The following is a 26,580-nucleotide window of genomic DNA, read 5'->3' on the forward strand; positions in this document are numbered from 1 at the left end:
TCATGCTCTCTTTCTTTCAAATAAATAAATAAAATCTTAAGAAAAAATAAAGAACAGATCCATGTATGTTATTCAATCTTGTGTTGCAAGAACTAGCTGTTCTAAGCCTATAACAGGGCCAAACAATGAGGGAGTTGAGAGGACTCTCTGGGTGAAGGGGGCTAGAAAGCACTAGAGTTTACACTTCCCCTTCACCTTGATAGTGCAGGCCAGAACAGTGTTGAGGCACCGTAGTGGGCCAACCCCCTCAGTAAGCTCTAGACCCTTAGCCCGCACCTGCCCAAGCTTTCCCTCCAAGTCCTCTCACCAAGGCAGCCTCAGCATGGCGCACACTGGGACATCCCTGGTTTGGTCAACACTTACTACAGCTAGGTGTCTTGCCAAAGTGACACAGGTGCAGATCACCCCAGTACACCCCAGCCCACTCCACTTTGGCTCTAGCTGACCCACCATGGTGCTCCACTGCACAGGGTGCCCCAGAAATTCCAGACCCTTGTCCCACCTTCAGCCACCCTTCTGGGTGCCCCTGACATAGAGAAAGCCCTAGGACCCCCAGCCTGTGTCATTCTGGACTCCAGCTGCCTTAGTGGGGCACCCTCTGCATGAAGCAGCCTGGGACCTCTGGCTTGCCCTCACTTCAGCTTCATCTGTCCAGCTAGGGCATGAGGACTTTGCATGAGAGCCCTAGGACTCCCCTGGCCCAAAACTACTTAAGCTTCAACCATCCCACCAGGACAATGAGTACATATATTTCATAATTAGGGATCATTTGGTTGCAAGGAAGAAAAAGCATTCAAATCAGTTCAAATAAATTAGAGCAATTGGAAGAAAACAGTGGAATCTCACAGAACCCAAATACAGAAAATCTAGTGGGTCCTCCTGAAAACTAAGTTCTTCATGTAGGTACTCCCCTCACTACCACCACCAAGGAGGAAAATAATCATTCCAATTCTTTATGCTCTTGCTTGTCTTCACAGACTTTTTCATGTTGGTTTGTTACAATTAAATATAGTCAGGGGTTCTGAAACTAGATGATGGTTCCAGAGCTTACTGCCATCAGAATACTAGTCTCTAGAGGCCAGACTCCCAATGATCATGGAGTAGAGCAGATGAGGAAATGCTTGGAAAGGTCCCAGTGGCCTACAGAGCCCTTAAACTGGGATGTATGTTGTCATCTCCCATTGTGCATTGTGTTCTTATTATACTGGATCCACGTGATTTGCAACATACTACCCAGAGGGTAAATAGAGTCATATTTTTATTTCATCTAATTTTGTTAAAACAAGCCTGAGATTTCTAATATTTCATCTTTGGGTTTGCAGATACATTATCTACTTATTGCTGTACAACAAATTACTCTAAAATTTAGTGGTTACAAAATCTATAAACGTTTGTTACTTCATAGTGTTTCTGTGTCAGGAATTTAAGAGCTGTTTAGCTGCATGATTCTGCCTCTGGACCTCTCATGAGGTTGTAGTCAGGATGTTGGTCAGAACTGCAATCATTTGAAGGCTTGAGTAGAACTAAAGGGTCTACTTCCAAGGTGGCTTATTCATGTGGCTGTTTGCAGGATGCCTCAGTTCAGTTCCTTGCTGACAACTGGCAGCTAGGTTTAGTTTATTGCCACATGGACCTTTCTGTCAGGCTGTTTAAGTCTTCTCATGACTCAAGAGCTAGTGATTCATGAGAGAGAATAAGGAGAAGGCCACAATGTCTATTATGATACAGTCCCAAAAGACACACAGCATCGCTTCCATCATGTTTTATTCACAAGAAGCAAATTACTAAGGACAGCCCACACCCAAGATAAGGGAAATTAAGTTCTATCTTTTGCATGGAGTAGTGTCAGAGAATTTATTGACATATTTTTAAACTATTATATCAGAAGATCCATTTTTATCCTATTGTGCCTTCCCTAAAGTCCCCACACATCACATAGTACCCCAAAAGGACTCATTACAATACAAACATGAAGTCTAGTAAAGTTTTATTCCAAACTAGAACTCTGGCACCTCCCTGGTTACTGTGATGGTTATCTCTGCTCTTCAAGGCTTTGCAGAACCATGGTCGGATATTAGACTGGAAACACTGGACCAAGCACAGCATCATCTCATTGCCTCCAGGTTTTATCTTCACCAGAAGTGACTTTGTCACAATTCCACTCCTTCTATGTTAATTACGATTCAACAGGCTCCTTATAAGGTTCTCCATCTTCTTTGTTCCTCAAATAATGTTTTCCCTCAAAGGCTCCATGATGCTCATGCTCAGATTCTTCAGATTTCACAGGTGCCCTCTGCTTTCCCCTTGGAACTCTCAACCACTACCTATTTTCTAAGCTCTTGGAATTTCTAGGAGAAAATAAGATTCATTTTCCATATTAGTGTGTATGGAGTCCCACAAAAGCCATATATCTAAGAATTTAAAAGGGGAGAGGGGATTTTACACTTTGTTGAACTAGGTAATAATTTGTTCTTTGGGTAAAGATAACAAATCTTCCTTTGTTTAATTGATCAATCTTTGAGATTATTAACTTGTGCTTTTGGAAAATTCCACACAGATAAGAGAGAACACAAAGATGAGTACCTAAAACTTTTTTAGCCAGGCAGGAGTTAGATGAAAAACCTCATGGTTTCAGAGGTTCTGTTGTAAGCCATAGATTGAATCAAGACATCCTCTCATTGCAGGGGTACAGCTGTAGTACTTGCATTAAAATATACTAACTAGCTTCAGCCCACCGGGTTTTAGGATGATTTTTATAGCTGCTACTCAAAAACTTAAGTCGCAAGATTAATTTGGGGCTGAGAAAGAATTTAGGAATCATCTGTTTTAATTATTTCATATTAAAGGTGATACCAACTGCACTGGTTATTAAGCTGTTGCTATCCAATGTGCACATTAGTTCATAACTCTACAATGTGCATAGACTTTATATTGTGACTAATGTGTAGAATGATCAATTGTCCTGGTTTTCCCAGGACTAGGGGATTTCCTAAGTTATGGGACTTTTAGTACTAAACCCAGAACAAATATTAGGGGAAAAACAAGATGATTTAGTCACTCTGCTAACATATTTTTTTTTTTATCAATAGATACATAAAAATTACCCCAAGACTTAGTGGCTTAAAACAACAAATATTTATTTATCTCTCACCATTTCAAAGGATTAGGAATTCAGGAGCTGTTTATCTGGGTGGTTCTGGCTTAGGGTTTCTCGTGATATTGCTGTCAAGCTCATGGCCAGTGCTGCAGCCATCTGAAAGCTCAACTGGAGCTGAGTCATTCTGAAGATGGCTCATCAATATGGCTGTTGGCTGGAGGCCACAGCTCCTCACTACATGGACCTCTTTTCACAATGTGATACTAACTATTATCAGATATTACATTGTCTCAAAATACCTCTCCAAAAGTTTTTAATTATAGGGCAGGGATGGGGAAAGAAGTAACTTTACAGTAGAAAAGCCTGGCAGAAACTACCTTGGTGAAGTTATGAGCACTGACATCACCAATAATGGGGCAAATTAGAATCATGTGCCATCTGATAAAACACAAATGTTAAGAATTTGACATTGTTTCTGTGATAGTCCTGTCAATCTAATCCAATCTTAATCATGAAAAACATCTTATATATCCAGATTGGAGGATGTTATACCAATTCCCACCCCTACAGAAAAAACAACAATAACAAACAAACAAAACTGACCTGTAAATCTTTGGAAGTATCAAGATTATAGAAATCAAGCAAAGACTGAAAAGCTGATCCAGATTAAAGATTACTAAGGAACCATGATGACTAAATGTAACCTTGTGATTCTGGACCACATCATTTTCTGTAAAGGACACTATTGGATAAGCGGTGAAACTTGAATGAGGCCTAAGGATTAAAAAGTAATCAAAATTCATTTTCTAGTTCTCTCTATTACGTCATGTTGGAAAATGCCCCCCTTTTTTGAAATGCACAATAAAGTATTTGGAGGTGATAAGCCATCTTGTCAGGAAGTTATTCTTGAGTGAATCAGTCTATAAAAGTTCTTTATGTTGTTCTCAAAACACTTCCCAAAATTAAAATAAGTTCTTTTTAAAAAGTATGATATTTCCACCAAATCATCTTGCTTCATCTCTATTACAACTAATTTCTTTAGTATCATGCTGATACATCTTACCAATTTTTGATATTCTTAGGCTGTTTGGGGTATACGTATTTATTTGTTCATATGTTAAACAATTATTGGTCTCCTATTATACCCCAAGTAACTTGCTGGGCACTGAAAATTTAACTATGAACAATATCCAACATAAAGATCTAATGAGATTTATAATAATAACCCTCAGATTACAGACAAACAGGTAATCATCATATTTAATGGGATATGTGATATGCTTAAGGAAATACCAGGTAGTATGGGAGAACAGAGGAGAGGCAACTTAGGTTGTGTTCTTCGGAAATACTTTCTACAGTGAGGTATGTCAAAGCGAGATCTAAAGGAAATCTAGGAATTACCCAGGAGGAAAAGTTCAGCAGGTGTATTTGGGCAGACGAAACCATGCAGGGAGGAGCTGGAGGTAAAATCAGGAGCATGGTCTACTGTACATACTGCAGATAGCCGAGAATATGTAAAAGGAAGTGTCAGAACATGAGCCTAGGGAGCAGAGAGCCTAGCAGGTGACATTTCAGAGGCACCTAAAGCACCATCAGTGCCTGCTACACCTATATTACCAAGTTATTACCACCAGCTCCAGTAATCTGGTCACAGAGCTTGTTGAACCCACATTTCTATCCATACACATTCCAGGCAAATGGCTCTGAGGGGTTTAGTCAGCTCAGGACTGTTTGATGTTAACAAAGAGAAGCACATCATTTGCAACAACTCCCTTGACAATGTTAAGTTTCTTAACCAAGTTTAGACAAGTGTTTGTTGAAAAGAGTTATTGGCATACTTGTTTGCATATAATATTTCATCCCTGGATAGAACTATATTTACAAACGATGTCTGGCAAAATAGAATTGGATATTTTTTACTCTCCCTAAAATACTTGCTCTATTCTAAACAGCCCTTCACAGTGCATTTCTCCTTGGCAACTTTGTGATTCCCTAAATACACACATCCAATTACCCCAGTGGTTTCTATTGTACTGTGGTCTGTTTTCAATTTGGGTGGCAGGCCTTAGTTCTCTGCTGCTCTCCCAACAAGACGTTCACTAATGCCAGAACTCCTGGGCAAAGAATTCTTCCAGATTAACCATGAACTTTATTTTTAGTGTAAAAGATGTTTGCTTAATAGAAAGATTACTTCATGTACTTAGAGTCATTAGTAATGAGAAAGAGACAATACTTGGTGAGTTTATCCCTCCATCTGGTTAGGGAAGGATTATTCCCTGTGACAGATTGGCTACTGTCAACCATACAAACTGAGTTAAATGAAGCTCAGACTAGCTGTGCACGAAGACATTTTTGAATGGTTAGTGTAGACCCCTGGATAAACACTAGCCCTGAGCAGTGAGCACCTGATATCCTTATGGTACATCCATCCAGCAGCTGTGGTCAGTTGCTTACTGGATCCAAGTCCAGATTATAAACAGAATGTCTTGGGTTTCTTCCACGTGAGAAACCTCTCTTCACTATTTAAGTCATATAGTGTATATTTGGGTCTTTGCAACTCTGTTACTTAAGTTTTAAGATAAAAGTACAGAAGATAAAGCAAATAACAATACCTGCTCTTTATTGAGTATTTACTATATGCCAAGCTTTTTGTTAATTGATTATACCATTTCTAATCTTCCTGGCAAGTCTGCAAAATAGTTATCGTCCCCATTTTATAATCAAGGAACTGTAAGATCGGAGAGATTATGTAGCTAGTCTAAGATCACACAGCTAGTAGTGTGAATACAAACTATGATTTAAATTCAAGGTTGTGTAACTTTGGACTCATTATTTTTTTTACCATGCCATTTCCTCTCAAAGATGGTTATCATTTGGTAGCACTCCATGGTTTATTTTGTATTTTTAATCAAACATTATGGAGCATTTACTATATGACAGTCTCTAGTCTAAGATACAAAGAAATTTCAAATATGGTTGATATGCCCAAAGACCACAAAAGTGAATGAGAATGGTAAACATAAAAATAACCAATAAAATAACTTAAAACATGATGAAGTCCATAAAAGTTGTGCATGTTACCAGAGACAGAAATGAGAGAGATCTTTTCCAGGTGAAGTAACCAGAGAAGGCTTCTAAGAGGGAGCATCTTTTTTTTTTTTATTTATTTTTTATTGGTGTTCAATTTACCAACATATAGAATAACACCCAGTGCTCATCCGTCAAGTGCCCCTCTCAGTGCCCGCCACCCATTCACCCCCACCCCCCACCCTCCTCCCTTTCCACCACCACTAGTTCGTTTCCCAGAGTTAGGAGTCTCTCATGTTCTGTCTCCCTTTCTGATATTTCCCACTCATTTTTTCTCCTTTCCCCCCATTCCCTTTCACTATTTTTATACTTCCCAAATTAATGAGACCATATAATGTATGTCCTTCTCTGATTGACTTATTTCACTCAGCATCATACCCTCCAGTTCCAACCACGTCAAAGCAAATGGTGGGTATTTGTCATTTCTAATGGCTGAGCAATATCCCCTTGTATACATAGACCACATCTTCTTTATCCATTCATCTTTCGATGGACACCGAGGCTCCTTCCACAGATTGGCTGTTGTGGACATTGCTGCTAGAAACATCGGGGTGCAGGTGTCCCGGCGTTTCACTGCATCTGTATCTTTGGGGTAAATCCCCAACAGTGCAATTGCTGGGTCGTAGGGCAGATTTATTTTTAACTCTTTGAGGAACCTCCACACAGTTTTCCAGAGTGGCTGCACCAACAGTGCAGGAGGGTTCCCTTTTCTATGCATCCTCTCCAACATTTGTGGTTTCCTGCTTTGTTAATGTTCCCCATTCTCACTGGTGTGAGGTGGTATCTCATTGTGGTTCGGATTTGTATTTCCCTGATTACAAGTGATGTGGAGCATTTCCTCATGTGCTTGTTGGCCATGTCTTCAAAGAGGGAGCATCTGAGAGTTATCTTAACTATTGTATATTCAGATGATAAAAGGAAGGAAATTTTGGTAGAGGCATAAGCAAAGGTGCAGAGCAAAAGTTTTCTGTCTAGGGAACAGCAATTCCATTCAGAACAGCAGCCACTAATGTGGATGGGATGTAGAAGATTCCTTACGTGGTAGTGTCCTGGCTCAGGTACTACTTCTCAGCTTCTCCATTTCTTTCACAGATGCACATTAATGGTCAGCACTGTGTCTGCCGGTAGCATACATAGCTAGTGATATGCTTGAAAAAGACATTATGTAGAATGGATGCAGGGAATAAGAAATGGGAAGTAACAAGAGTACTGTTAGATCCCTTTCTTAATCTTGCCCTCGTCTTTCTTTAGAGGCTCTATCAGCATCTGAATCCTGAAACGGGTTTTTGAAATTGTGTTAAACAATCTTGCATGAATTCATGCTAGCTTATAAAATGAGCCTTTGTGCATATGCTTCATGTTGAGTGACAGCATCATATCTCCACAACTCCTAGACCAAACCATTCCTATGAGCATCTCCTTAGGAGATGGACACTGTTCACATGAACTGCTCCACCTTAGAACTCCTCTGAGTCACACTCTTCCCATATAAAATTCCTTAAATTCTTTTCATGTGATCTTTTCCTTCCTTCTTGCCTTAGAGAAAAGGATTCACTCATACTCATTGTTCCCAAAACTAAACTCACCACTTTCTTTTTTTTTTTTTTTTTATCATATCCATTTCTTCCTGTCTCTTCTGGGCCCTTGTTTCTTTAATTGTTCTGATTTTTCTTAGATCTCCAATCTCTCTCTTTACTTCCACTCAGTCTACAAGGATGCTTTGATCTCATTTATATATTTTTAAGATTTTATTTATTTATTTGAGAAAGAGAGAGGGAGAATATGAAGTGGGGAGGGGCAGAGGGAGAGGGAAAAGGAAAACCAGGCTCCCCACTGAGTGCAAAGTCCAATGCAGGGCTCAATTCCAGGATCCTGAGATCATGACCTGAGTTGAAGTCAGACACTTAACCAACTGAGCCACCCAGGCACCTCTCATTTATAATTTTTTATTTTATTTTATTTTATTTTTTTTTAAAGATTTTATTTTTTAATTCTTATTTATTTATGATAGTCACAGAGAGAGAGAGAGAGAGGCAGAGACATAGGCAGAGGGAGAAGCAGGCTCCATGCACCGGGAGCCCGACGTGGGATTCGATCCCGGGTCTCCAGGATCGCGCCCTGGGCCAAAGGCAGGCACTAAACCGCTGCGCCACCCAGGGATCCCCCTATAATTTTTTAAAATTAATTATAATACTTCTTTTTATCCTGCTACTCCTTCCATTAGTCTTCATGTTTTGCCATGCTCTCTCTGCCAAAAGTCTAAAAGTAAAACTGGTCTAAGACAAAATTTTCCACTTCCTTACTCCACTCACTCCTTAAAGCCCTTATAATTTAGTTTACATTCCTCCCTCACTTCACTGAGGTCACTATCTTGAAATTCTCTAGTGGCCATCTTAATCCAGCAGCCTTACCTCATCATTTTCATGAACTGCCCTTCTGAAAATCTGGCAATGCTGAATCAGGTGGGGTTCTTTCACTAGTTTTTTATCCTCTAAGTTGCAGCAGTACTTTCTCAGTTGCTAAGACAGAAACTGAGTATCGCTCACTCCTTGTACTCCTGGAACCATAATTCTCTTGAATCTTTCCATTCTCAATGACACTGCAATTGCTCAAAACTCATTATTTCTTATTTAGATTATTGAAACAGTCTCCTAACTGTACTCTCTGCTTCTTAAGTGCACTCTCTGCTTCTTGTCTTGGCCTCTAATAATCCACTACCATAATGGCTACTGCAGTGCTCTTTGGAATATACATGTAGGATAATATCACATCTCTCCATTGAATCCTTTACAGATTCCCCATAGCCTTCAGGAACTCTTGAACATGGCATATCAGGAACTTTATGTTCTGGCGAATGACATTCAGTTCAGTCCAACCTCATTTAGACTTCCCTCTCCCCTACTTCATATACCCCACTTTATGTCTGAAATTACAGTTCTCTGAAAGTGCTATGCTCTCTCATACTTCTAAGCCTTCACCATTCTATCCTCTGCCTGATTTGTTATCTGCAATCTCTTTCAACCGAGTGATTTACAAGTTTTCTAATTGTCAATTCACACATTATCTGCTCTAAAATGTCTAACTTGATCCCCACCCCACTCTGTCCCAGAGCCTCTGAGGGGAAGTGTCAGTTCTATGTAGTCTCATGGATTTCACTGGATATCACTATTCTAGTAGTCATCACCCTGAATTCTGATCATCTGTAAAGGCTGGCAGTCAATGGCATGAATAATTGCTAAAAAATACCAAAACTTAATTTCAAAAGAGATTTGGAGAGTGATAGCTTTGAAATAATGGACTGTAACTGGTACTAGATGAAAAATTAAAGTATTCCATCTACCCAATCCAAGCTCTCTTAAGGATGTAGCAGAGCAGGCGAAGAGATTAACCCATGATTATCTTCTCATGTGGAACGAAAAATGCTAATAGACCCAATCTAAGATCTAGACTCTACTGTGAAATGAGCACATAGTTCATGTAATGTAATTAATTATTTTGATTTGTGTTTTCTTGTTATTATACTTTATGTCCTTTTTCAAAGTGCTGAAATTTTTGCAACAGATTTTTCCTACAAATTAGGCACCTAACTCATAAACCCTACTACACAGAAATTGTGTTATATCTATGCACGTGGTAACTAGTTACTAAACAAGCTAATGTTGGTACTTTTTATACTGGCAGACAAGGAAATTGGTGAGACCACTTGGGTGTGTGATCTTCTGTGCTTGTTTGCAGTAATTTGATGGTTCTTATGTGTCCCCCATTTTTGCTAACGTAGTAATGAGCTTATGGAGAGGCTTGGTGTTTGATTGATTTCAAGTACCACCTGAAGCGAGAAATGTGTTTTGTCAGCAGATTATACTCTGAATGGAAATGAGAAGATGAAATCACACTGGCACTGAAGTTTCAAACCTGAGTCACCATGAGAAGGAAGTTGAAAAGCATAGAAATATCAGATATAGGAGTCATCTTTTCAGGCATGCAAATGATGAGTTTAGGCTATAAAAATATGTATTTGTTGGTACTAATAGTAGTGATAGGATGTTCAGGTAAAGATGTCAGAGATAAAGAAAACTATTTTTCTACTCACAACATATCCACACCAAATGTGTGGGGTTTTCACACCAAGAAACTCTCCATTTCCCTGTAGACACCAGTTGGATGTTCTATAATGTAATTCATTCTGAAACGAACTAGCTGGAGTTACCGCAGATCCCACAGGCTAAGGGATCAGTCCCACAAGACTGCCCCCTACTTTAAATGAAAATCTCCAAGTACTGAATCCACCACAAATTAGAGGTTCCCATAAATTCCTCTCAGGCTTGATAATTTATTATAATAACTCACAGAACTCAAGAAAACATTGCTTATTACCAGTCTATTTACTATTATTGGTTTATTATAAAAGATACAAATGAACAGCGAGATGAAAAGGTGCATAGGGCAAGGTCCAGAGGAGCCTTGAGTACAGGAGCTTCTGTCCTCACAGAATTTGGGGTACATCACCCTCTTGGCATGTGGGAGCTCTCTGAATTCCTTTGTTTATGGTATTAATGGAAATTCTATTATGTGGGCATGAATGGTTAAATCACTGGCTATTGAAATTAACTCAGGGGATGGGGCTGAAAGTTCTAACCTTCTAGTCACTTTGTTGGTAACTTTGGCAACCAATTTCCTTCCTTCAATAATCTCCTCACTAGCATAAACTGAAGTATGGTTAAAAGAGGCTTATTATGAATAAGGAAAGATGTTCCTTCCACCCCTATCATTCAGAAAATCTTTAAGATTTTAAGAGTTCTGTGCCAGAAAGTAGGGACAAAGACCAACTATTTTTTTTATTATATTAAATATCACAGGTGGCATTTGCTAAAAGATGACATACAAGGTCCTAGGTATGGATGAGAATCAGAAAGCAGAAATATTCCTGGAAGGAAGAATTCAAATTTTTCAAAAGGGGAACATATGTATGTATACATTTTCTATGAAAATGTTTGTTTAAAACTATTCAAAAATATAGTTTTTTTAGGAGTAATACAAAACTGTACCCCCCAAAAAGTCCATATACAGAAGATATTCCCAAGTTAGAAAAGCTTGTTGAATCATTGAAAATCTCGGGATCCCTGGGTGGCGCAGCGGTTTGGCGCCTGCCTTTGGCCCAGGGCGCGATCCTGGAGACCCGGGATCGAATCCCACGTCGGGCTCCCGGTGCATGGAGCCTGCTTCTCCCTCTGCCTGTGTCTCTGCCTCTCTCTCTCTCTCTCTCTCTGTGACTATCATAAGTAAATGAAAAATTTAAAAAAAAAGAAGAAAGAAAATCTCGGGGAGGCGGCTGCGGCGCGGGACGGCGGCTGCGTCTCCACGTGCTCCTCGCGGCGGGTTGAAACCGTTGGCGGGCGCCGGCGGAGAGGACAAGACTTCAAACCTATCTTGGATAGAGAATAGATACCCATTTAGGTAAAAATGGTATTTTTTACATGCAATGCATGTGGTGAATCAGTGAAGAAAGTACAAGTGGAAAAGCACGTGGCTGTTTGCAGAAACTGTGAATGCCTGTCTTGCATGGACTGTGGTAAAGATTTCTGGGGTGATGACTACAACCACCATGTGAAGTGCATCAGTGAAGAACAAAAGTACGGTGGCAAAGGTTATGAAGGTAAAACCCACAAAGGTGATGTTATCCTGTTGCAGGCACGGATTCAGAAAATTAATGAATTAATAAAAAGACCCAATGTCAGCCCCAAAGTGAGGGAACTTTTAGAGCAAATTAGTGGTTTTGACAACGTTCCCAGGAAAAGGGCAAAATTTCAGAACTGGAAGAAGAACAGTTTAAAAGTCCATAATGAATCTGTTCTGGAGCAGGTGTGGAATATCTTTTCTGAAGCTTCCAGCAACGAAGCGGTCAGTAAGGGTCAAGCCCAGCAGCCACTCGCCCAGGTGGCCAGCCCGCCCCGCGCAGAGCTCTCTGCCCAGGTTCTAGCCGTTGGAACAAATGACCCCACAGAAAAGCAAGCAGAGGTAAAGAAGAATAAAAGAGAAAGGAAGGAAGAAAGGCAGAAGAATAGAAAGAAGGAGAAGAAAGAACTAAAATTAGAAAACCCCCAAGAGAATTCGAAAGGTCAGAAGCCTAAGAAGCGCAAAACAGGCCAGGAGGCCGGAGAGGAGGCCCCTGCCTCCGCAGGGAAGAGCAGCCAGAGCAAGGCGGGTGAGGCCAAGGGAGCCGCTGACAGAGCTGAGGAGGGAGAGGCCGAGGAGTCCAGGAAAGCCCGGCCTGGGAAGAGAAAGCAGAAGCACTCGGAAGATGACATAGAGTCTAAGAAGAAAAAGGTAAAGTTCTGAGGACCTTCAGAGGGTGGAGAACCAGAGGACCACGAATCTCCTGCAAAAGGTAAATTCAACTGGAAGGGAACTATTAAAGCAGTTCTCAAACAGGCCCCAGACAATGAACTAGCAATCAAAAAGCTGAGGAAAAAGCTCTTGGCGCAGTATTACGCAGTCACCAATGAACATCACAGATCGCAAGAGGAGCTCCTGATCATCTTTAACAAGAAAATCAGCAAGAACCCCACCTTTGAGTTACTAAAGGACAAAGTCAAGCTTTTGAAATGAGCATTTTTATATTTGAAAATTTAATCCATCCTGTTGATTTCTTTCACTACTGTTTATAAAATATGTAATGACGCGTAACAACTCCCAATTTTGCTTTCCAAAGCTGTATTTTTAAGTTAAAGAAAAAGTCTATTTTTGGTAGAACTTTTATGAGAAAATATATTCTTATCCAAAATTCTAAAAAAAAAAAAAAAAGGAAAAGAAAAGAAAATCTCAAGCTTGAGGAAGACAAAAACTGATAGAAAACAGACTTAAACAGAAATCAACTAATTCTGGTAAGGTGATTGATAAACATACATATATGATAAATGTATTCAAATAAGTTAACACAGATAACACATTGAACAAAGAAAATAACAATAACATTTTACACATGATCACTTATGAACAATGGAAACAACAAATTAATTTTTAATTATAATCCCGTTGTTACCAGAAAATTTCATAAACTTTTCCCCCACAATATCAATAAAATATTTATAAGTTAGCTGCATTTTGTAGCAAATAGTATGACTAAAAGGTATTTTTCTTTTCTGGCTATCCATGCAAATGTCGATTGCCTATCTAATATGTGCTTATTTATTACTGCTTCTGCAGTATTCGCTTTTCAAAGTAATCCCTTATATAAGTAAATTATACTTCATTTACAAGGGATGTGAAATTCTCAAGGCTATAGAAAGGTGTACCGACATAAAAGTAATACACTGGAATTTCAACCAGGAAGACTTTTTAGAAAGGATTGCTGCCACCCGTATGGGTGTAGTGCTAGTCATTGATCAACCACGATTTATCAATAAGAATGATAATATTTAGCAGATTGAATTGAATTCTTCTCCAAAACTATAAAATGAGAACCATAAAAAGGTTCATAGGTCAATACTTGAATTTTGGATTTATATCAATAGAAATAGCACAGCACTCAGTTTTGAGTTCTACAAATTCATAAGAAAATATACCTTCAAAGAGCAAATTGGTTCAAAAAAAATCGCAGCTTTATCACATAGTCAGAAATTCCAGTTCAGTCCAAAAATTCATAAACTTGGTCCAAAATTTAATGAAAATTGCCTCTTCTTGATGAACAGAGTTCTCCTTCAACTCTCAGATTTTCCTGAAAGTAAGTTATGATGTCTGAAAAGATATATGGTAACTCAGGAACATCCAGAGGATTACAAAACAATCTAAGAATATCTTTCATTCTTCAAAATTTGTGAATAACTTCTGAAATTGTAATATTATAATCATCAAATAATTTTACATTAGTTCAAAATCTGTTTCTTCCCAAGACTTATCAGATAAAAACTAAGTATAGTTTCTGCTATGTGTTCAAACGTATCTGATCAATGTGTGTTTGAATATGTGCACTTTCACAAGTGAACTATCAGTGTTCTTTTTTTCAAAATGAACATATGAAGATTATTGTGTCAGGATGCTTTTGGTTGCTAATATAAGAAAACTCAAATCACAGTAACTTAAACAATATGGGGAATTTACTATTATTATGTCACACATTGTTTATTATATAACAAGGCTCCAGAGTTGGTAAATTCTAGACTTTATAGCATGTTAGGGACTTGAATTCTTCCTATTTTCTACTTTGTGTTTCTCAGAGAATTGACTTTGTCCTCATGAAGCTCAAACAAAATAACTACACAATTTCTAGGAGTTGAAAACCCTGGTTCTTCCTAAGGGCATTTTTGTTAAATGAGGAAAGCATTTACAAAACAATTAAATTAAAAATAAAATTCATTTTTATATTTTACTGGCCAAGATTATATCACATGCCCATCGCTAAGACAAATAAATGTTGGCAAGGTATTAGTTTAGACTAATTATGATTTATTCCTGAGTTAGGAATAAGATCACTTTCCCTCAGCTAGAATCTTGATTTAATTAATAAAAACAAAAAGTGAAGAAAGGATATATGTCATGTTAGCCTCAAGTGCCTTGACACATCATTTCAGCCGATCAATATCTAACAAGTTGAGACTCTCAAAGCAGCTTGCTTAATATCCTTGACATTATTTATTCATGACTGTTCACTGAATGGTTACTTTGTACCCTACTCTATACTTGCCATTGGACCTAACACTTTGATGTATTAAAATAAAGCCTATTCTTATATTCTGATTCAGCTGCCTTCCAGTTATGCCATTAACTCCCTGTGGCTGCATGTACAAATAAATGGGAACATTACAATCATGATTCCTTCCTTCTTGCATCAGGTGATAAGTCTCACACACAGAAATCATGATAAAGGCTGTGGGAATAATGCTAAGAAAATTTGAAACAGTTCTTCTCTGAAAAAAAAAAAAAAGAAAAAAACAACAATAACAAAACAAAAAAAAATCTCTTGAAACATCTTTTTGTTTCTTTGCAATTTTCTAGTCTGTGGGAAGTTAACTGTTGTTTTTGTTTTTGTGTTGTATGTTTTAACCAAAAGCTTCCTATTTCTTAACATCAGGTGGTTGGGTGGGACTACTTCATGAGGGCTTACATATATTATAAAACATTTTTTGCCAAAAATATCAAGCAATTCACAGTATTGGTTTAGATGGAGTACACTTGACTGTAGACTCCATGATACAGGCCGATGTATTAGGGCAGGTTCTATGAAAAGCATATCTTTACCAGAATTTTTCTACAAATAGAAAGAGAACATCCAAAAGCTTCTTGCATAGCTGTTTCTTACAATTAAAACACTAAACACTTCTGTATCTTTCATAATTAGACTTGGCATCTTTCTTTTTCTTCTAAGATGTCAGAATCATGGAATCCCTGAGATCATCTAGAAAACACAATATACAAAAAAGAAAATGACAAATGTTCTTTATCTTAAGAATAAGCATATTACATATAAACAATTCTAAAAAGAAAAACAGAAGCTGGCTCCAAGTTTCCCCAAACATCTGACAGTTTAACTGAGAATGAACACTAATAGATTATGTACTATAAAATTTTCTTTTATAAAAGAAAACTAATAGTCCTGAGAAAATTCACAGTTTATCAACACAGTTCAGAAAATACCATTAAAATGCTGTCTTTTAAACATACAATAGAAATCTATGAAACTATAAAAGAGAACAAGAAAGCTCTTTATGTCCTTGACATGAAAAGATCTCTAAAATATATAGCTAAATGGAGGGGGGGGGGGAGAATCAGTACAGTGCATGTCCTAAGCCATCTTTTATGCAAAAAAGAGGAGTAATCATCTTTACCTTTTTCTTACATATGAATAAAGAAACTCTGAAAAGAAGCTGTGGATGAAAGCAGAGTAGAAATAGGGCAGAAGATGAACAAGAAAGAAATAGAGCCCTTTTCACTATGTTATTTGCTATACGTTGATGGGGTTTGTACCATGTCAATGTACTTTGCACTCAAAAATTGAATTAGAAATTTTTTAGACTTCAGCTTCCACAAAAATGAAGTACATATATATTTCACTATTCTTCCCACTGAGTACAACTACAAATTCTGGATATTATATCTAAAAGGCATTTAAGAAGACCCTGGAAGATTGAGATAAGAAAGCACACCAATTACGATGGTGACAATCAGTGTGGGGAGTCTGTCTTCTACACCCACCCAGAGGAAGCAAGGCACCTCTTCCCCTCTTATTGGAGCAATGTCAAAGGGTTCTAATGGAGACCCAGGACTTTCACTACCCATCAGTGGTCACAAGGCCATGTCTCTCTACCCAGTAAAATGTATCCAATCTGAATAAGAGAAAAAATGAATGAAACCAAATGAACCTGTGGGAAAAAAACAAAGGATCTAACATATAAATAATTTAAGTCCTAGACTAACAGGAGAGAAAATGGCAGAGAAAAAAATTTGAAGAACTAATAGCTTTAAAATTTTCAAATTTGGTAAATGACATATATTTAGAAATTCAGGAACTTCAGTGAACCCCCCAAGTAAAATGGATACAAAGAAAACCATATGCTTACTATTGAAACTTTTTAAAAAATCAAAACTAAAGAGAATCTCATGAAACTATCTAGAGACAAATATTATAGGTTACATTTACAGGACAACAATTTGAATACCTACTAATTTCTCATCAGAAACAATAGAGGCCAGGGTGCCTTGGTGGCTCAGTTGGTTAAGCATCTGACTTTGGCTCAGGTCATGATCCCAGGGTCCTGGGATCGAGCCCCAACATTGGGTGTCCTGCCCTACAAGGAGCCTGCCTCTCTCCCTTGCTTGTGCTCTCTTCCCTGCTGTGCTCTCTCTCTCAAATAAATAAATGAATAATAAATGAATAATAAATAAATAAATAAATAAATAAATAAAATCTTAGAAAAGAAACAATAGAGGCTTTATGACAGAACAAGATCAAGTGCAGAAAAATCCTTGCAAACTGTTTTTTGTAGTTAGCTGAGGAAAACCAAACAATTCCATTATGAACACACTATCACCCATATATGAAAACAGTTTTTTTTTTAATTTCTTTTCACAAGTTTCCAAATCTCATTACAGAGATGTAAAAGTGACTTCAGTATACTTGGAACACAGGCAGATTTGTAGAATTTCTCCACAACAATCTCCACTGCTTAGGCTTTAGCCTCTAAATAGCATGTGTTCTTGTTATTGTCACCATTAAAGTTTAATATTTACATGAGACTTTAACAGCTTGCCAGATCATTTCTAGACATTTTGTACTCAATTTCCCAGCACTATAACTACAATAATTATGTTGAATATTCCTTACTTTAAGTTGTTTATCTTATCCCTCCTTTCATTCTTAGTACTTTATCTAATTCCTATATGAAGAAATTAAGGAAGAGGGACACCTGGGTGGCTCAGTGGTTGAGCGTCTGCCTTTGGCTCAGGTCATGATCCCAGAGTCCATAGGGCTCCCTCTATGGAGCCTGCTTCTCCCTCTGCCTGTGTCTCTGCCTCTCTCTGTATGTCTCATGGTTAAGTAAATAAAATCTTTAAAAAAAAAAATAAGGAAGAAAAATATAAATTTATTTAACTTTATCCACTTATTCATTCTATAAGTTAATAAACATTTGTAATAAATTTCAGATGAATGGGAAAAACTGCATAGAGCAATTAGAACTAAGAAGTGTGATAAGGAACATAGCATTTATAAGAGAGACCCCTGGGGATCCCTGGGTGGCGCAGCGGTTTGGCGCTTGCCTTTGGCCCAGGGCACAATCCTGGAGACCCGGGATCGAATCCCACATCGGGCTCCCGGTGCATGGAGCCTGCTTCTCCCTCTGCCTGTGTCTCTGCGCCTCTCTCTCTCTCTCTGTGACTATCATAAATAAATAAAAAAAAAAAAATTAAAAAAAAAAAGATTTAAAAAAAAAAAAAAGAGAGAGACCCCTGCTAGAAGCTCAGATTGAGGGGTATGGGCACAGGGATACAGTTTATGCTACAGGAATAGATATGATTACCCAGAGAGGGTGTCTATATTGAAATTGTGGTGGAAATCAACATTTAAAAAGATGTAGAAGAAACATCCAGTAAGTTAGAGAAAATTTTGAGGAGAATGGTATATTGGAAACCAAAAGAGAATGCTTCAAAACAGAATTAAAAAAACAAAAACAAAACCCCTCTATAATTCTGAACACCCTATAATTCCCAGATTACAATCTCCAAAAAACTAAAAAATAAAAATAAAAGCTTCTTGGGTAAATGGCTGATCCTGGGCTCAGACACGATATGCACAACATGGACCTAAAAGGTTTGTCACACTGGATAACAACTACTAATGATTACCAGGGTTGTACCAGCAGGATAAGAGTCTAATTTGAAGCATTTCCTCCTAGCCAAGAATGGAATACTTTGAACATTAAAAAGAATAATAACTTCAGTAGATTAAAACATAAGTTTTAGATCCATGAGTTCATGATCATATTAAAAGCAACCTCAGTGCTCACTTTTGGAGGATGACAAGGAATCACCTAATTATTCTGTACACTGTCAAATAAAAGGAAAGGATCAGGACCTTGAAAGAGAGGGACAGATATCTACTGAGAGTATGGAGGAGATGTGGTGGAAGAGGAGACCCAAGGAGACTCTATACAATTAGAAAAATGGGTTTGGGGAACTTAGGTAATGTGAGATGAGCTTAGCAGAGAAAAATAGGACAACATATGGGGCTGACTACCTTTACTCTGCAAAGGTTTTGATTATTTTGCTTCACTTGACAGACATGTACAAGAGCTAAGCAAACATGCAATGAGATTTTGCAGAGCAGGTGTTCCAGAGAAAGGCGAGAAAGCAAGGACTTCTCAATGGAATGATGCTTGAAGTTTTCTCCTCTCTATTTCAAAAAACCTCTGATCTTCCCTTATCCTTCTTTTTTGACATCCTATCAAGTAGATATTGCCCCCATTTCATAAGCTCACCCCTCTTGTGACTGATCTGGTCCTTTTACCCTGCTCCAGACCACAGCTCCCTTTATTACTCCCTTTTTCATTTGCATCTTCCAGTCAGTTTACTCCCGTAGTACTTTTCTTTGGGTTTATAAGGGTTCACCATTTTTCTTCATCCCAGGGAAAACAAAAAGCCTTTAACCTGCTGCTTTCTCTATCTACCATCTTTTCTCACCTTTCTTTTACTGCCAAGTTTCTCAGATGAATACACAAATGAAACTTCAGGGGAAGTTTCTTGCTTCCCCCTTGATCCCCTGTTCCTCTTACAACCTGATTTTTCCCTAATTATTCTATCTCTAATTATCATTGAATCCGATGGCTTCTTTTCTTTGTCTTACTTCAATTTGAGATGGGGACCAGCCCTCAGTATTTGCTCTTTCTCCTTTAAGTCCTCTTTGCCTTGGAATTTGATATAATGACATAAAGCCCCATCTCTACTACTTACTAATTTTGTGACTCTTGTCAATAAAATAATAATACTAATAATATATATGCAATGCTTACTAAAGACTTTAATAAACAGTTTAGACATTGTATTTCAATTTTTAACAAGTCTGTAAGAGTAATATTATTATCTTTATTTCACCCAGAAGTGGTAACACATGACTTTTTTTTTCCTTTTTGCCTTTTATAACACACACACACACAAAAAAAAAACAAAAAACAAAACAAAACAAAAAAAACCTTGTTTAAACGTGTTTAATCCTATTCAATGATATCACAATACTAATTCTTAAAATTTTTTATTGCTTCTCTAGTTGTTTCACTGGGTCTTCCTCTTTCTGCTGCCATTGAATGTGATTATCCTCTGAAGTCTATTCTAGAATCTATTCTAGCGCCTCGATGTCAGTGAAATCAGTGTACTAAGGCAAGTGTTCTCAAAGAGTGGTCCTCAGACTAGCAGTGTCACCATTTGCCTTGTTAGAATGATAGATTACCTGGCCCCGCAATTTGTACATCAGAAACCTTGGGGGTGAGGCCCAGCAGTCCATGCCTAGACCAGCCTTCCAGGTAATTCTGATACATGTTAAAGTTCGAGAACCACCATCCTAAATTATGGAGCATAGACTACTTACATCAACATTTTAGGGGTGCTAATGGATTTTTTTTTTTTTTTTTTTTTTTTGCTAATGGATTTTTAGGCCCCATCCTAAACCCACTGAATCAGAATCTCTGAGATCACGGTCAGCAATTCTAAAATATTCTTGTTCCCACTAAAGTCTGAGAATCTGTACTCTATACCTTCTCTCTTACAGATCTACGAAGAAGGCTTCAGTTATAATTTCTGCACAAGTGGCACCTAAACCTGCAACCTACAGACTTTATTTTCAATTTCCTATCAGATCTCAAAAAATGTTTGCTACCACCTCAAAGTCATATACTCTATTGCTATGCTCATTACTCTGCTCTTACTTCCCTCAGATGACTTCAGACTTTATTTGTGCTCCCAGTCATTCTTCCCTGAGTCTAATTTTTTTCTAAAGATTTTATTTATTTTATTTGAGATAGAGATAGAGAGTGAGAGAGAGCACAGGGAGGAGGAGAGAGGGAGGGAGAAGGAGAAGCAGACTCACTGCTGAGCAGGGAGCCCAACTTGGGCAGAGCAAGATCCCAGGACCTGAGGTGAAGGCAGATCCTGGTAACTGACAGTCACCCAGGTGCTAACTTTAACCAGTAGTTATATTTGTCAAGTATAACTCCCTTGATCACAAATCCTATTATTATATGAAGTTTTGCTTAATAACTTTCTAAAATGCATTTTGCTTTTCATGAATCTGCTATTACTCAATTTCTTGATAGAAATTACAACACATTTTGTTTCAAGAACATTTTCTGGGAAGACAGTAAATGTAATAATGCTAAGATTTTGAGTCAATTGGACTCATTTGGACTTGAGTACTGACTATGAATTGTTGAATCCAAGACTAAAACCCAGGTTTCAGTTTCCAAATTTCAGTTTTCTTTGCAGTAATACATGCCTTGCTAAATGTTAGATTTTGCGATAACTACTTTTGACTCATTATTTTATGTAGAACACAATGTGGTATAAGGTAAATCTCTCTTTGACTCTGTCCATGGGGATTTAGTAATTGCAAGATCAGTTAGATCTCAGACTATTCTTCCATAAGTACAGTTAGCATATGTCACTAGTGGCCAGAGCATTCTTAAATCTGAATATAGTAGTGCATATGATTAAAGAATAAAATGAGTAAATTGCTACATGACAGTTTTGTAGGTGATGGGAAGAAAAAACACTCATAAAAATATAAGAAAACTTATTCTTCCTTCAGCCCAGGGTGTGATACTGGAGATCCGGGATCGAGTCCCATGTGGGGCTCCCTGCATGGAGCCTGCTTTTCCCTCTGCCTGTGTCTCTGCCTCCCTCTGTGTGTCTCTCATGAATAAATAAATGAAATCTTAAAAAAAAAAAAGAAAACGTATTCTTGTGGAGAGTTCTACAGCATTCATGATATCACTGTAATATTATCACAAAAGCACATCATGCTTTGGGGGAGTTTTCCCTTAATCCATCTCTCTCACTACTGTTATTACAATAATTACATTCCATGTTTGTCAGAGACACAAATACCAGAGTTGAAAAGTACCACAGAAAAAAAGAAAACCATATCTGGGGGCATCACAATGCCAAATTTCAGGTTGTACTACAAAGCTGTGGTCATCAAGACAGTGTGGTCCTGGCACAAAAACAGACACATAGATCAATGGAACAGAATAGAGAACCCAGAAGTGGACCCTGAACTTTATGGTCAACTAATATTTGATAAAGGAGGAAAGACTATCCATTGGAAGAAAGACAGCCTCTTCAATAAATGGTGCTGGGAAAATTGGACATCCACATGCAGAATAATAAAACTAGACCACTCTCTTGCACCAGACACAAAGATAAACTCAAAATGGATGAAAGATCTAAATGTGAGACAAGAATCCATCAAAATCCTAGTGGAGAACACAGGCAACACCCTTTTTGAACTCGGCCACAGTAACTTCTTGCAAGATACATCCATGAAGGCAAAAGAAACAGAAGGAAAAATGAACTATTGGGACTTCATCAAGATAAGAAGCTTTTGCACAGCAAAGGATACAGTCAACAAAACTCAAAGACAACCTACAGAATGGGAGAAGATATTTGCAAATGACGTGTCAGATAAAGGGCTAGTTTCCAAGATCTATAAAGAACTTATTAAACTCAACACCAAAAAAACAAACAATCCAATCATGAAATGGGCAAAAGACATGAACAGAAATCTCACAGAGGAAGACATAGACATGGCCAACACGCACATGAGAAAATGCTCTGCATCACTTGCCATCAGGGAAATACAGATCAAAACCACAATGAGATCCCACCTCACACCAGTGAGAATGGGGCAGATTAAGAAGGCAGGAAACCACGAATGTTGGAGAGGATGAGGAGAAAAGGGAACCCTCTTACACTGTTGGTGGGAATGTGAACTGGTGCAGCCACTCTGGAAAACTGTGTGGAGGTTCCTCAAAGAGTTAAAAATAGACCTGCCCTATGACCCAGCAATTGCACTGTTGGGGATTTACCCCAAAGATTCAGATGCAATGAAACGCCGGGACACCTGCACCCCGATGTTTCTACCAGCAATGTCCACAATAGCCAACTGTGGAAGGAGCCTCGGTGTCCATGGAAAGATGAATGGATAAAGAAGATGTGGTTTATGTATACAATGGAATATTACTCAGCCATTAGAAACGACAAATACCCACCATTTGCTTCAACGTGGATGGAACTGGAGGGTATTATGCTGAGTGAAGTAAGTCAATCGGAGAAGGACAAACAGTGTATGTTCTCATTCATTTGGGGAATATAAATAATAGTGAAAGGGAATATAAGGGAAGGGAGAAGAAATGTGTGGGAAATATCAGAAAGGGAGACAGAACATGAGAGACTCCTAACTCTGGGAAACGAACTAGGGATGGTGGAAGGGGAGGAGGGCGGAGGGTGGGGGTGAGTGGGTGACGGGCACTGAGGGGGACACTTGACGGGATGAGCACTGGGTGTTATTCTGTATGTTGGCAAATTGAACACCAATAAAAAATTTATTAAAAAAAAAAGAAAAGTACCACAGAGATCATCTATTTCCTACTCTACAATGTAGTGATGAAGAAAACTTAGAGTAAGAAAGGTAAAAGCACTTGCCCAAAGTTATGCAGCTGGTTAGTTACAGAGCTGAAATTATAAAAACCCAACTCTCAACTGTCAGCATTCTGTTTTATTGGTCTTGTGAGCAGGCAGGAAACATGACAAACAGAGGGCAGAAAGGTATGAGAAAGAGGTCAGCAGGAAAAGCTGTGAGGCAGAGTGAAGGACTGGATAATTAGAGCAAAGAAGAAAGGAAATGGTGTTGCTTAGGTCATCAAGTAGAATAGAGTTTGAAGAATACCTAAATCTTCAACAGCTCTGCATTCAATTTCACAAAGTAAATAGATAAGACAACAAATCTCAATCACATGCCTTTTTTAAATTGAAAAGCTTTATATGCAATATCTAAACCTCACCCTTAATTGCCAAGACATTTACTCACAGCATGTGACTGCACATTTGACAACAGAGATGACTACCTCTAACTCTCATCTCTGTACTGTGACCAACAAACCAAAATTAGAACAATAATTTGACCTTCCACAGATGGCCTCAAAGAGGCTATTACAGATAGTTCAGGAAATAATGTATTTCATTGAAAGTTTATAATTATAGGATTGCTTATAAATAATATGTACTTTTTAAAGTCTGAAATTATACCTAGAATAATACAATATAATCACTAGATACTTCAATTTCCTCATGTGTACCTACACAGATTTTTGTTTTTCAATGTTCTTCAGATTCACAAATTAAATCTCAAAGGCAACTAACTATATATTTCTCTCTCTGCTTTCTATGAACTCTTTCAGGACACAGAGATACACAGGAGACTGTTCACTCCCTGCTCCTCTCCAAATACTGTAAACAGCAAACAGGTTCAGATGTTCAATATCTGTATATTCAATGTCAAACGCACATACACACATGAACACACACACACACATTTACCAATGAACATATTTGCCAAGACTCCCTAAAACCAAAAATCTTTTAAGACAATAATAAGCCTGGACATCCTTCTGAAGACAGATGTCTTCAGTGATACTGCTATGCATCCTCTGCCACATTCACTGTGTAGTGGTAGACCTAGGAACCATTTCTCTTTCCACAGTTTATTACAGGCTGCTTGAGAACTAATAATTTCTACCAATTATATTGTAAAGAAAAGTTCAAAGGCAAGAAATTTGAAGAAATATTGTTTCTTTACTGGTCTACAACCACCTACAATCCACCTTCAATTTTGCTACTGAGGTTGGCTGCCTAAAATACAGATCTAATTAACTATATTGTTTCCATGCTCAAAATCTTTCAATAACTCCACTACTTACAGGGTAAAGTTCCACCTCCTGACACATCATTTTAGGTCCTCCTAGCCTACCTTGAGTATTTGTCTCATGAAATCCCTACTAGCTTCCTGTTCTCCCATTCCTGTGTGAGGTGAGGCTGCCCACACCTCCCACATACTCTCTCCCTTCCTTCTCATTTTTATCTGTGAGCTTGGTAGCTGAGATGCTTCTTCTTTTATGAAACTATCCCACAAGTATCATCCTTATATGTATCCCCAAAACTTTTCTAAGAGTTTCCCTTCTTATATGCCAATGTGTGCATACAAGCCTGGGGTGCCGAGGGGGAAATATGCAGACTTCATATCTGGTTAGCAAGAGTATATGCAATTTGATCATATGGTTGTTTTATGGGGTAAAAGTAAAGTGGTAAAGGCATAGACTTTGGGGTCCATCAGACTTCCTTGGTTCCTCCACTTAACTAGCTGTGTAACATTGTGGGACTCTCTAAGCTCTAGTTTATCTGTAAAATTAAGATAATCATATTTACCTCATAAAATTTTTGAATATTTAAGGAGATAATATATGCAGTCTTTACCTGTAACATCAATAAATGATAGTGTTATTGTATGTAGATTATATTTTTATATGACTGATATTCCTTCTCTCTCTCTCATACACACATACACACACACACACACACACACACAAAAAATACCTGAAATAAGATTGACCAAGAAATTTAACAAATATTGTCATCTCTGGGAAATGGGATTTCAGGGTTATTTTCAGTTTTTTTGTTTTTGCATAACTATATTTTCTATTTTTTATGATAAACTATTTTAATTATTTACAAAAATAAATCATTAAAATAAAATAAAAATCATTATTCAGAGACTATTATGATTATTAAGGTATGGGGTTATGAGTTTGAACTAGGGCTGTGGCAATGGGAATGGAAAATAAGGGTAAAATGTGAAAGACTTACTTAGAAGTGAGTGTGAAAGGAAGGAACAATGATTCCAAAAAAAGTGGAAAAATTGAGTTGGGAAACTGGAGACTGATTTGAGAATGGTGAATGGTGAAAATATTAGCTTTGGTTATGGATATACTAGTTTCATTGGATGAAAGAGAACTAAAATGAAGTGTATACAGCATGATTTGCCTGAGCATTAGTGGTGGTGTCACACTGGAGATACAGACTCATAAATTTACAAACATATATGTATATGTTGTACAAATATATATGTATATTATATGTATATGTATATATATTTTTATTATATCTCATAGTAGAGACCCACAGGGGGAGATAACTTGAGCTTTGTGCCCAAATTTTGAGACTGAACCCAAATGTATAGGAAGAAGAATCAATGAAGGATGAAGAAAGAATAGCAATTCTCAAATTGGTAACCCAAAGGGGGAAAAGAGTTCTGTACTCAAATAAGATGGGTGAAAACTTAACATTTGAATGTACAAAATGACGTAGATTTTTTCTAATATTTTTAATAATCTTCCCTTAACCAAGTACCTGGAGAGGAACAGGAATGAAAAGGACATTATCTTTCCTACTTGCTGGATGTAACTAAGTGTCTTCAGATAAATGTTTTTCAGGCTTTTATTTCCTCTCAATCCCTTCTTAATTTGGCATCCAAGTATAGATTATGCATGAGAGTGGGATTTATATGAAGTCTGAGACAGTTATACACATCTTTTCCCAACTCTGTGTTCAGTGATATCATGCTGATTGCTTAAACTCAGACATGGTATATTTATATTCCTGGAGTTGTCACATGCTGTAAATCAGAACTTTTAGGGGGAGGAAAGAGCCAGTTAAATATTTACCAGCACATCATTCTTTACATGCCTAATGGCAGTGAACAACAGGAGGTTCTCTTGCTATCTTCTGGATTCTCTGATCTCCTCAGAGATGTCTCTCACCTGCCTGGTCACCAGTAGCCTGCTAATAGCCACTGATGTCTATAG

The 26,580-nt window shown here is 37.8% G+C and overlaps 1 protein-coding gene across 1 annotated transcript; it reads left to right on the top strand.

The window, feature by feature from the left end:
* The first annotated feature begins 11,420 nt into the window (after positions 1-11,420).
* Positions 11,421-13,001, top strand: LOC140615222 (cell growth-regulating nucleolar protein-like). Its single transcript, XM_072795139.1, is given in 1 exon segment — positions 11,421-13,001. A coding segment is annotated over 1 exon segment (1,146 nt). The 5' UTR covers positions 11,421-11,644; the 3' UTR covers positions 12,791-13,001.
* The last annotated feature ends 13,579 nt before the right edge of the window (positions 13,002-26,580 follow it).

The sequence above is a fragment of the Canis lupus genome, chromosome 23 (assembly GCF_048164855.1).
Source record: "Canis lupus baileyi chromosome 23, mCanLup2.hap1, whole genome shotgun sequence".
NCBI lineage: Eukaryota > Metazoa > Chordata > Mammalia > Carnivora > Canidae > Canis > Canis lupus.